Source organism: Pelobates fuscus, chromosome 3, assembly GCF_036172605.1.
Source record: "Pelobates fuscus isolate aPelFus1 chromosome 3, aPelFus1.pri, whole genome shotgun sequence".
NCBI classification, from domain to species: domain Eukaryota; kingdom Metazoa; phylum Chordata; class Amphibia; order Anura; family Pelobatidae; genus Pelobates; species Pelobates fuscus.
This window is the reverse complement of record NC_086319.1, coordinates 341597594-341611019: the sequence shown is the minus strand read 5'-3', so window position 1 is coordinate 341611019 and position 13426 is coordinate 341597594. Positions and strand designations below refer to the sequence as shown.

The 13426-nt window shown below is 37.4% G+C and overlaps 1 protein-coding gene across 1 annotated transcript in view; it reads right to left on the bottom strand.

Moving 5' to 3' along the window:
• Positions 1-13426, bottom strand: part of MINDY2 (MINDY lysine 48 deubiquitinase 2) — a 70866-nt gene that overhangs the window by 24578 nt on the left and 32862 nt on the right. Inside the window, exons 3-5 of the mRNA XM_063445706.1 lie at positions 10712-10776; positions 6609-6767; positions 3418-3520 (exon numbers count right to left, since the gene is read on the bottom strand). Of these exons, the coding sequence (XP_063301776.1) occupies positions 3418-3520; positions 6609-6767; positions 10712-10776 (327 nt within the window). The remainder of the gene's footprint in view (positions 1-3417; positions 3521-6608; positions 6768-10711; positions 10777-13426) is intronic.

Sequence of the window (13426 nt, the reverse complement as noted above, 5' to 3'; positions counted from 1 at the left end):
GAAACAATTAGAAGAAAATCAATAGTAAGTTTCCGCAGATACATTTTAGAAGTTGAGTTGGAGAGCTGAGCAAGGAACACGAATGCAACAATCAACAATAGAAGAACGGACAAAATAACAGCAGACTTAGGCTACCGCCTAATGCAAGAGCCAATTTGAGATGCTAAGAAATAAACACCATGAAAAACCAATATACAATTTCCGCTAATTCCTAAAAGCAAAGCTGTGCTCCATTTACAGTGCAGGCTTGCTCTCTCAATTCACTTGAAACCACTTTTATGTACATTTAAATGCTCCTTTACTGCACAAAAGATTTATCGATTTTTTTAGAAGCAAAAAGTACGTTATCAGTTTTCAAATTCAGGCTTTTTAGAATTTATTTATTGTACTCTAAATAACATCATAGCTGATAACAGAACAAATAATAATAATAATAATAATAAAAACATACATCAGAATGCACCTTAAGGTAACACTTTAGTGTTTGGAATGCAAAGTTTAATTCCTAACACTAAAGTTTTCCTCTGCTCCCCTCCTGTTTCCAACCCAGTGTGTGTTAGAAAGTTATAGATGTTATAGAAGGATTTCAATTAAAATAGCACGCAAACTTTTCTGTGTGTTTTATAATCTTAGCATTTGTTTAGACTGTAGCTTGTAAGTGAAAAGAGGTGCCTGGGACTAAACAAAACTAAATTGGATTACATTTGGTAATCATACCTCGAGTGAAGAAAATGTATTAAATGTCCAGTTTCATCAATCATACAGTAATCCGTTTTAACAGGTGATTGCCTTTTCCCAGACCCATGTCTGATTTGTGCACTATAGCAGTGGATGGTAGGCATTGCATGCATTTCTGATACACGCTGCTACCCAGAATAACTCCTCTGTGTGTTAATATAAAATAAGAACTAAGTAAACTGCAGGTTCAGAAAAGGAAAAAAAATAAAAATTATAATTGCTGTGGAACGAAATCAGTTTTTAAAAACATGCATTGACTTCTTCACCAAATTACGAATTTCCAATAAATCTTTCTCATTTAGAACAGAAATATCTGCTTATCGCCCCAAACTTTCATTATCTTTTCCAGCACAACAATAATTCCCTCCGAGAGGGTTATGTTAGGCAGTGTAAGGTGTGATTTTGTTGACAGCTCTCACCTAAAGTTGGAAGAGTTGTCTCAACGTATTTTCTGACCATGTTTTATCCCTTGCAATAAGATTTTGCCGATAGCAGTACAGAGAATCTATCAAAACACATTACTTGCAATTCTTAGCACTGAACAATAGGATACGTGTACTAAAATACAACGTTGCCGTTTAGAATGCAAAAGCAAGCCTATAGCTTAAAACAAATATTTACCAATGTGTTTCGATCACCTGAAATGTATTCTTAGCATGTTGTTTTTAGAAATCAAAGCAATGAACGCAATGGACATACTCACAGATAACTGTATTTTCTCCTCTACAACAAGGTCATTTGCTCCTGTGTATGGGAAGCAACACTAAACATAGAATATGTTTGGGGGGTAACAATTAACAAAGACAAAGTAATGCAGAGGGTCAAATTTAAAACTTGTGCTTAAACAGTCATCACGTTCGAATATCATTGATTCCTGCAGTTTCATGGAGATTAAATCTGTGAAAAGACGCTGGACGTCCTCATGCTTGCACGAGGACATCCAGTGTCTTTTAAAAACCCCATAGGAAAGAATCAATTCATTGCTTTCCTATGGGGAAGGCCTAATGCTCGCGCAGCACTTTCTGCACATCGTGTTTCCATATCACTGTGGTGTTGGCAGAAGAGGAGACCAATCCATCACCCAGGGACTTTGGCGCTGGAATCAAGTGTAAGAAGGGTTTTTGACCCTTTCCTTGCCAGCCAGGGGGAAAAAAGGGTTATGGCGGTGGCACGGGGGCAGAGGGAGAGTATAGTCTTGGGAATACAGTATAATGTTCCTTTAAGTGACAGCAATGAACAATATTTAATAGCAGACATGTATCATATGTAAACCCCCCCTTACAAAGAAAAAGAGTAATTAGTAGACCTGTACATACATACATACACATTTATTTTTTATTTTGAATACAATAAAATTAAATTGTGGGTAGTGGGGGTGTTAGAGTGGCCCCCAGTGAGCATCTGGTGGGGAACTTCACAATAATTAATTGGAAGTGGAAATATCACGGTCCACAACTCCACCCATGGCCAGCGGGTGGCAGCTATTAGAAAAACAGGAAGGGGGACAGGCACCCGTGTATGTATTTTGTTTTATTGTATATTTTAGGCGCAACCTTTTTTTGTTCTGTTTTGTATCTTTTCTTATCATTAGGGGATTATAGGGGACTCCCCTTTAAGGATTGCAGCCTTACTATTATTATTTTCTTGTGTGGCAACCTAGCGCTGATTTTTCTCTTTCCATTTACCCATGAGCAATGGATGGGTTAACCTAAAATATTGAAAGGGAAAAAAAAAAATATCTGTCCTGCCCCCCCCTCCTTTAAAACCCTACCCACACCCACCCTCCATAGTCTAACTAACCACCTCACCCTAATAACATGCTATAAGGCAGGGGTAGGGGAATAAAAACAAATATATATCTATATCTCTCTCTCGAAGCAAGCAAGCAAGCAGTTATAAGGGCTTTCCAACATGATGCAATGTCAGAGTTCTGTCCATCCCTATCCTGTAAGGTCGGACACAGGGCAGACATGCCACGCAACCACTCAAAACACGGCAAACAGGCATTTCTGATCAACAGTGAGCAGCCAGTGGCTGATTGTGGGAATGGCTGAATGAATTTGGTCTTGAAGCCATAAGGTCATTCTGTCAAATTTTTGGTAATTTTGTCATTCTTAAAATGAATGCACAGGTCTACTCCTTAATTTCCTGTGGAAGCCATGATTTTCAGATATACAGATAAGACTGTACATTTACTGACATGTTTAGAATATTTAAATAGCTTCTTTTTGGACTTATCAATTGTAGTAATTTTATCAACTAGTAACTTGCATACTATTCTGCACATTTTATTTGTCAATGTTATTGCCAATTATTTGTATTCTATTTTTCCTAACTTTATTACGTGTATCTCACTTCCAATTTATAGCTCCTGGATACCCACCCCATATTTTATGGTGCACTGCTTTTAACGGGATGGACAAGGTCTGGAAAATAATCCAGCTCCATAAAAGGCAAATGTTTGAATATTTGGCTCTCATACCAAAAAGAGTAAATGCTCTCTCTGTATGGGGTTTGTATTCTTTATATTACACTGTTCGTTATCAGGGATTTCTGTCTTACCCAGGATTTATTAACATTTACTTTAAAAGGTGAGATGGGTATACAAGAAACACATTTCCAATTTAAAACAAAGACGTCACATGTATTACGTGTAAATAATCAAAATCACTCACCCACCTTCACTAACAAGCTCACTCCTGTCGGACTGCTTGCATGAGATGATCTTCTCAACCAGCTGGTTATAACTACAGTTGCCAACGGCTGTCGCAACCTCAGCAATCTAGAAGATGGGAAAACAACAAACACTGTATTGAGAAGACCACAGTGAAAAAAGAGCATCAAAATCATTTGCATCCGATTCATGTTTACAGATTAAATCTTTGAAGTGACATGAAATAAAAGTCAATTAAAACCACTGAGAAAACTTCAATTCTTGCACAGCTCTCACAACAAACAGGAATTTCCCAGGCATTCAGAATGGAATATTTAATAACAGCTCAGGCAGTAGACCCAGAAAAACAAATAGAATTTTATCAGTAAACTAGGATCTGTCAAAACCAAAGGTGTCAAATAGGGCTAGACAAATAGTTCAAATATCCAGAAGTGTGATAATTCTGAAAATGATACAATTTGGTAATTCTGTTGCCATTTTCATCAGTACCAGAAATAGTACTACACTAAATGCACTAATGATACTATGTTTTCGAGTTAAAAAAAAAAAAAAAAAAAGTGAAAAGCAGTTGGTTCTCCCGAAAAGGAATATAAAATCCATGTAGAGTATATTTTCTGGGTGAATGAAGTGCATTAAAGCGCTACATTTTAATGCACTTTAATAAAATAAAATAATAATAGGAAAAAAAAAACAAGATTAAATTGTGAATTTAGTTGCCAGTGGATAAATACATTGATTTCTAGACAGTTGCTCTAATAACATTTTAATATGACAATCACAGCAAGAAGGATGTATTATTCACCTATACATGCTCTACAAGCCCACTGCTTAAAGCAAAGTAAATAAGTCGGGAGAATTAAAAATTGCATTTTGCTTTAAATGTATGATATCAATAATAAAGAAAAGATGGAGAACAGCCATGTGCATGGTTTATAAAAAACAAATCAAGGGTACTTGGCCAAAAACACAAAACAAATTTGTATTGCTGTAAATTGTGTTGCAAAAAGCAACCAAAAGCCTCCGTCAACCATTCAACATATAGACGAGGAGAATCATACACATGATTAACCCCTTAAGGACCAAACTTCTGGAATAAAAGGGAATCATGACATGTCATGTGTCCTTAAGGGGTTAAGGAACTATTCAAAATGTGATGTGATTTTACCCAAGTGCTGCAATAAAAGTTTACCTAAAACAAGGGCAGCTGAGCCTCTGACATACTTAGATTTTTGCACCCTTCCCTGTCACTGGTGCCTCATCCCAGGGCCCTATTTAGCCTTGTACTGCAGAGCCCCAGATGGAATTTTTTCCCCAATGAAAGTAAGATAACTCCATGGTGACAGAATGTTCCATCAATTAAGACGCCAAGGGGAACACAGAAGCTCGTGAAGAAGTCTAACCGACGAAACGCGTTGAGCAGATACGAGAGCCCTGTATTGGTGGTACAGCAGTCTTTTATCTTGTCAGTACACAGTTGGTTTTTGTGTTGTGTAGTGTCATTTGTCATTTTTTGTACTTTGGCACTTTGTTATATCTGCACAGTCATCTGTATAGCTGAAGCTGCTGTCCATAGGGGCCATCGTGCCTTATTTGGCTTTTTAACATTGTATTGCGATTTTGCATATTTGTCTGTGTGCTATTGCTTATTTTACCTGGATATATTACTAATAAAGTGGATATATTTCTTACATCTATTTGTCCCTCCTATCCATGGGAATCTCCAGATTGAATTTAACTTTGTGATTGTGGCGCCCTGTTTTTTCTGATCTATTAATCAGGATTCTGTGGTTGTTTGTATAAAGGTTTTGGAGTGACCTCATGACAGGGGCTTGTCTACACTAGTTTGATATTATTTCACCACCCACCCGTATACGGTTTTTGTTTATACTTAGATTTGTATTTGCAGTCTGTTCTTTGCAAAATCTTGTATATAAAAAAGGCAGCAAAGTTTTTATAAGACAGCACGACAAGGCTTTACCCAACAAAGGTGGACATGGCAAGCACGACATTAATAAAAACGTGACAGCATGCCCAGCACAAAGGGCTATTTGACAACAGTTAAATAAAGAGAATATTTTCTATCCTGACAACTTTTTCATGTATAGTTTTATAGCTAATAAAAAGCTTGCCATTGTAAGTCAATGCAGGGATTTATAATTATGAGAAATTAATTGTATTTGGTTCTGTTATTTTGAAGGGCACTTAGAATGACTATATTCTATAATTTTAATTACAGCAATTTTTTTTTTATTTTTTTTTTAAACTTAGACACCCTGGCTCCTTATTGAAGATACTGCAGATTATAGAATTTTACAGACAGGCTATTAACATTTTACAAAAAAACCACTTAATACTTCTGTATTTTCAGTCCTGAATGTGGCATAGACAGGTAACATTTTGGATACATGTATAATACTGTGGTAGTTATACAAGCCTCATTTCTGATAAAAGTATATAATTTACACATGCGAACAATAATGACAATGTCAACAGCCACTAATAGTATTTGTGTTAGGTGAAGGTATTAAAGCTGAAAGGAGGTTAAGAGCACATAAATCATCTTTAACCCCTTAGTGACCAGACTGCTTTTTAATTTTCTTACGGTTTGGGACCAGGGCTGTTTTTACATTTCTACTGTGTTTGTGTTTAGCTGTAATTTTCCTCTCTTACTCATTTACTGTACCCACACGTTATATAAATTTTTTTTTAAATAAATAAATCGCTGTTTATGAGATATACTTCCGAAGAAAACATGCACACTTACACGCACACTTCTGGTCTGTGTGGTCAAGTAGAGAGTGCCTGCCACTTTCTTTAGCTCAGAGGAGCTAACAGAAGGGGGTTGCAAACCTCCCTGGCTATCTGACTTACAGCCAGGGGGGTGTTCCCTAGTTAATTTATAAAAGTGCAGATTTCTAATAGAAATCAGCACTTTTATAAACTGCGGTTAAACTATAATACTCCTCAACCATAAAGCACTCCAGCATGTTTGGGGTGTGGAAGTGTCCTTTAACGAAAAATCTTCCTTTCCCATAGATAATGATAATGAGCAGAAATTGAAAACAGATTGCCTCTTCAAGTTAGATAATTACCTACATTGACTAAAAAGACAAGACGGCACAAAACTAACAAGAAGAAACAAAAATACACATTTATAAATTTTCGATATATACACATTTATAACAAATCAATATACCTGTGGATCCACCAACCATCCGTGATATAGGGGTATATCAAGAAGATCAAACACAATGCACTCTGGGGTGTACTCAAACACACTCACACCAGTAAACTTCACATTGACGTCAAGCCCCGTCTGCAGTTTGTGTAGAATAGCCATTGCATCACTCATATTCTGAAAAGAAAAAAAAATATTCATATAGAGAAATGAAAATCAAAGATCTGTAGAAAAGAAAAAAAGATCTTCTGTACTGCCGCTATAGGACAGGAAAATTATAATATTGGAATCTTTATTTTTATTGAACTACCAGAATTCCTGTATACAACACAATTATAAACGCAACACTTTTGTTTTTGCCCCCATTTTTCATGAGCTGAACACAAAGATCTAAGACTTTTTCTATGTACACAAAAGGCCTATTTCTCTCAGATATTGTTCACAAATCTGTCTAAATCTGTTAGCGAGCACTTCTCCTTTACCGAGATAATCCATCCCCCTCACAGGTGTGGCATATCAAGATGCTGATTAAACAGCATGATTATTACAAGGTAGCACAGTTAGGAGATTAACTGGCACATATGATAGCTACTTACTTTTTGCCCACTAGCCTGTACATTTCTCTACCATAAGATTCCCCAACAAACGGCGAGCGCCAAACTTAAGTTATGACTCACGTTTGCAATGTTTACGAAGACTAAGGTTTCCGTATGATGGTTTGTAATTTACTTGGCCTCCTTTTTAGCCCGACAGCGATTGTATATTTGTTGAGTCGATTGTAAAATGATGTAAATCCTAGAAAGGGGTAATGTGACGTTGTAAAATTTACAAAATACCTCAATGGCTGGCAGGTGCCAACGGTTTGGAAAAGAGAGTTGGGGCTCATAATGTTTCGATTGTCACACTGTATTATGCCACAATGTCGACAAAGTTGGCTTCTGCGTAAGCCCGTAAGTTGATGTGCACTTGTTATTGCTATTGAGTAAAAAATAAAGAATTTAAAAAAAAAAAAAAAACAGCATGATTATTGCACAGGTGTGCCTTAGGCTGGCCACATTGAAAGGCCACTCTAAAATGTGCCGTTTATCACACAGCACAATGCCACAGATGTTGCAAGTTTTGAGGGAGCGTGCAGTTGGCATGCTGACTGCAGGAATATCCACCAGAGCTGTTGCCCGTGAATTGAATGTTCATTTCTCTCCCATAAGCCGTCTCCAACTGCCTTTGGCAGTACATCCAACCGGCCTCACAACCGCAGGCCACGTGTAATCACACCAGCCCAGGACCTCCACATCCAGCATCTTCACCTCCAAGATCATCTGAGACCAGCCACCCCGACAGCTGCTGTAACAATCGGCTTGCATAACCAAAGGATTTATGCACAAACTATCAGAAACCATCTCAGGGAAGCGCATCTGCATGCTCGTCGTCCTCATCAGGGTCTTGACCTGACTGCAGTTCATCGTCGTAACCGACTTGAGTGGGCAAATGCTCACATTCGATGGCGTCTGGTTCATACCCTTCACATAACATAATACAGCCTGAATAACCATATTTTCTGGAATACAGCATCTACAACTCTAAACCCTAGCATTGAGTTTACCATAAATCAGGTACCCTTCAGTTTGCAGAGTACCAGAGAAGCGGAAAAGAGATCAAAATTTTCAAGCACCCTGCATAACTGCTTAAATGTTTGATGTTTCTGACCTAAGAGAACGTGGCTATTAAAATGACATGGCTAGATGCAAATAAAATTATAAGAAAGGGGATTTCAAATTATTGTGAATAAAACCTTTCAATTAGAACAAATATTACTTAAAACGTAACTTATTCACACTAAAGAATGAAAAACTGAAATTTAACATGATTTGGTTAAGAACTATTAATATATCTCTATTTTACCAGTATGTTAATGTGCAGTTTTGAAGTTGGAATAATATTAAAAAATAAATAAATAAAAAGGGGTTACTATTTGTGCACTAACCATACTAGTCTATATGTCCAAATTATTATATGTGTCCTTAGCCATAGCATGTCCCATAAAACACATATTTAAGAAGGACACAACCATGTTTTATTTGAGATCATAATGCGGATTGGTTATATTCTCCACTCCTGAATTTATGGCTGAATAAAAACGTAATGAATGCCCTAAGGCAGCAATGGAATGGTTTCTGCAAAATGTTTCTAGAATTTGTATAACTTAAAATGCAATCAAATTACTTATGCAGCAGGTTATATCGCAACATTTCTTTTATTAAAGCTTTCTCAGATTGCCTTGGAGCAGTTCACGGGATACCAAAAAAATCATATAATGAGCCTAACTTTTGCTTTTCAGTCAAACAGCTCATCCTCAAGGGTTTGACTCTAAAGTAACTGATAATTGTTAAAAGGGAAATTATAGTGCCAGGAAAACATATATAATCTCTTTTATCACTTACCAGGCTCAAGCTCCGATGTCCCTCGGCGATGGCTTGGGTCTGCCTTCATGCCAGCCTGTGGGGGAACCTAATGCGCATGCGCAGCAATGGCCACCCTCGCATTAGGACTTCTCCATAGCAAAAAATTATTCCATGCTTTCCTATGGGGATTTCGGTGACGAAGAGGTCCCGCTACAATATCTCCAACCATTATATTGATTTACACTGGATGTCCTCATGCAGAGGACTGACAGCCACTAGAGGCAGTCTTAACCCTCAGAAACTGCATTAATTACCACTGCATGGTTAGGGGGACAGGGACAGTGCACCAAAACCACTTCAATGAGCTAAAGTGGTTTGGGTGCCTCTTGAGGAAAGAGTGCCGCCGGGGGCCTCCAGGTATCATAACATTTTGCTGGATGAAGTTGTGTTGGTGCCGGGAGTGCCCTTTTGATATGTGAATAGCAAATTTTGCTCCCTGTAAGTTATGCACTTGAAATCCAGTCAGGACTAGCAACATATCGAACTGGCACAGTAAAAAAAAGGGGTTTCTCACATAGACTGCTACTGTATGGGTGTAGTAAAAAGATAATTATCTATAGTTTTGCAGTGTAGAACGCAGACCTGCATTGCACATATTGGGGTTTTACATTTTAAAACATCCAAATTAAATCATTTGCACTGTCAATGTATGAAATGTCATAACTTTAGGCACTCTAAAAAGCATAATAACTTATGTAAACAACAGAAGTTATTATTTTAAGAAGTCCTTGCAGGTACAAGTCCATCCCCTCACTCACATACTGTATTCATAGAGGCAACCTATAACTCCCACACTAGCGCTTGAACTATAGCTCAAAAAGCTGCACAGAAGGAGATTTCCAGAAGCCATGGTTTTATCTGTCAGCTAATTTCAGATAAACATGTATGCAATTAAACATCAATTTAAGCTACTGGAGCATACTAATGGTATTCCATAGGCACAGCAGTAATAACAAAATAAGTGGAAGGCCCGAGAAGCTGTGACCGCATTCTCTTTAACTTCAAGGGTTGCAAGGTCTCGCCAGAATTCATGCACGCCTCTGATGGGAAATGCCAGATGTTGACTGAACGTTTATGGTAGATACAGCCACAGGTGCAATAGGTCTGCTAACTACAGGCTATAACTAACCTAAAGGGATTATACCAAACCCATTGATACTTACCTGACATTCTCAAGCACTAGGAGCCGGTTAGTGTGGCCCAGCCTACTAATTGGTTGATGTGTAGGACTGAATTCCAAGTGGACAGTTCCAGTTGGAATTCCTATTCTCCCCCCATTCATTTTCTACAAAAGTGACTGTGATATTGAGAGACTTTTGAAAAACAATACAAGTAACGAATCCTGCCTCAATTATTTTCCACAACTTACATTAACCAACTGGAAATCCATGAAGTTGCCTAGGTGGGGCAAGTACCTGCCTTAACTAAAACTTTGGCCAAAAGGGACAAAGATCAGGAACAATCATTTTTTCTGTAAAACAAATATAATAAAATGACAACCAGAATAGAGATATTTGTATTCAATCAATGAAAATGCTGTACTACTTTAATAAATACAATTATTGATTAGGAGTATAGTTTGGATTTTTATTAAATCAAGGCAATTAAAGTATCACTAGATACCAGAAAAGAGAGAAAGATAAATCATGTATTCATCACCTGCTCATAGTTGAGACGCTGAACTTCAGAAATTTCTTTCGGTTTAGCATCTAGTATGTAGTCTCCTGGAAAGAGGAAGAATATTTATATTAAAGAGAGAAAAAACAAAACAAAAACACAATTGCATGTTGTCAGAAGCATTATAATTGGATATATACACACACACAACGTTGGGTATTTTCCCAAATGATCACTACGTGCAATGCAGACCATGTTCTACATAGAACTGCAAAATGAAGTAGAGATCATCTCAAGTAAAATAGAGCTAAGTGTATGAATAACGACGGCAACTGAAATCTGAATAATATATTCATATCACTTAGCTTGTAAAATTGGCAGAACGACATAGAAACATGAATCTATCTAAAACCCAGTTTCAGAACAGAAAGAATACATTTTGCATTAGAGAAAAAAAAAAAAGGCAATTTAGAATCTTTTTGGAATGAAAAATCGGAACAAGAAAAACTACGTATCACTCATCTATGCACTAACACAATAATTTATAAATGATCTTGAAATAGTCATTACAAGTCATGTTCAGTGTTTGAAGATGACACAAAACTCTTTATTCAGATTGGGGGACTAGGCACGTAAATGGCAGCTTAAAATTGAATGTAGAAAAACAAGCAATTTATACCCTAAATTACGTAACACGAGAAGGATTTGGGAATTGTTATAATCATCACAACTAGGAAACAATGAGCAGTCAATCAGCAGTTGCCAAGTTATTGTCATGCATAAAAACTATATATATTTTTTTTATATATACACCGGTATATATATTGTACATATACACACACAAACGGTAAGTAAAAACAGTAAGCATCTTTTGCCATGCACTCTCACTATGCTCATAGAGCTCTGCATAGAAGTACAACATAAATGAGTTATCCTATATGGAGAATTAACATCTAATTCATGGTGAATTTCCAATGTAAGGCCGAAATAGCAAAACAGAACTGAATAGAGCATTTTGGCCTACATTTTTAACTTCACCTAGTAATTCTCAAGTGACTCAATAGCACGGTTACTTTCTGTAATTCTGCTGTGCCTATCCCTCAAGTAGACATCTATGAGGATATCAAATGTTTCTGGGACACAGCTTAGTTATCAGCTGTCTACCATAGAGAACGAACAGCTGTTTTCACCCTCACAAAGTCAGGAAATAATGTACAGCAGTAATTTTGATGCAAAAGTGGAAAAATGCAGGTTGGAGACAGAGGTAGAAAGTGTGCCTCTTTCATTTAAAGTTAACTGTATAATAAAACAGCATACAGCTTATATTCCATGTATATATTACAAATTACTTATTATTCTCAATAAAGTGGTCTGAGAGCAGTGTCCCTGGCCTTTTAACCTGCAATGTGAAACACTAAATGTTTTTTTTTTTTAGAAACTGCACTGTTTACATACTGACAGCCATGAGAGGAGCTTCCACTTCCACTGATTCAATGCTTTCCTATGAGGAAGTTTGAAGGCCTCTATGATGAGCATTGGATTTGATCCTCCATGACGTTGCGGAAAGCAGAGATAAGCAGCACAGAGTGAGCCTCAGCGCTGGATAAGGGGAGATAAAATGTAAATGCACTCGGGCTGTTCCTTTATCTGCCTTCTCTGCATGCAGCGTGCCGTGGTGCCCTCCCAGAGTAATATCTGAAGCCATTTTAGACTTACCTGACTAGGCTGTATATTTATGGTGCTTACGTTTTCCTTAAATTCACGATTAGGACCTTTTTAGCTTTCATCGGGCTGAAGTACACACTACTACTAGCATGTATGTATGTAGCTAGAGGTAAAAAATTAAAACTAATAGTCTGAAGCCATACATATTATGCAGGTGCCCTCCAAATCACCTCACCGTGTGTTAGTGTACTAAAAAAAAATTTAAAAAATGATATACTATAAAATAATAAGAGCGCAAAAATGACAATAGATGGTAGGAATACACCTAAATGTGAGTTCTCTACTATGTGTAACTGTTTTATGCTATGTTAAGTATCCTTTTTTAAAGGTTGATACAAAGTAGCAGAGCAGACACAAAGACACAGAGTGAAAAGGGATCTGTTTCCCTTTATCAGCATAAACCCTCACACAGCGTGGGAATATCCTTAAACTAATGCCTCGTTTCCACTGAGCGGATCGGTTCGGGTCGGTACAGTTTGGAATGGACCAGCCTATTCTGGTGAGCGTTTCCACTGCAAGTCAGACCTTTCAGGGCCATGCGGGGTTTAGAAAAAATGCTCTTCCTGTCCACCAATCAATGGATTGTATAGTAGTTCCGCCCTAACCGAACCGTTCCATTTCCTATGGCCCTACATCTGAAGCAGGACCCTGAATGGATCGGTACGGTTTGCTTGTATGGACTACTTTCATAATGAAAACACCCAAAATAGCAAACCGTACCGCTCAGTGGAAACGAGGCATAAGACTACCATTATTTGGATATATCTCCACTCTGACACTTGCACTGGACATTGTATAAGTATATTTTATGATCAGACTTTAGAGCATTTGTATCTCTGTCCCTATACTTGTAAATAAGGGGTTGGTCTGCTAAGCGCTGATACTATTGAATATATAGATAGATAGATAGAGTCTTTTTAAGGTTACTATTTTCAATTTACCTTAAATGCAAATTAAAGGACCACTCTAGGCACCCAGACCACTTCAGCTTAATGAAGTGGTCTGGGTGCCAGGTCCATCTAGGATTAACCC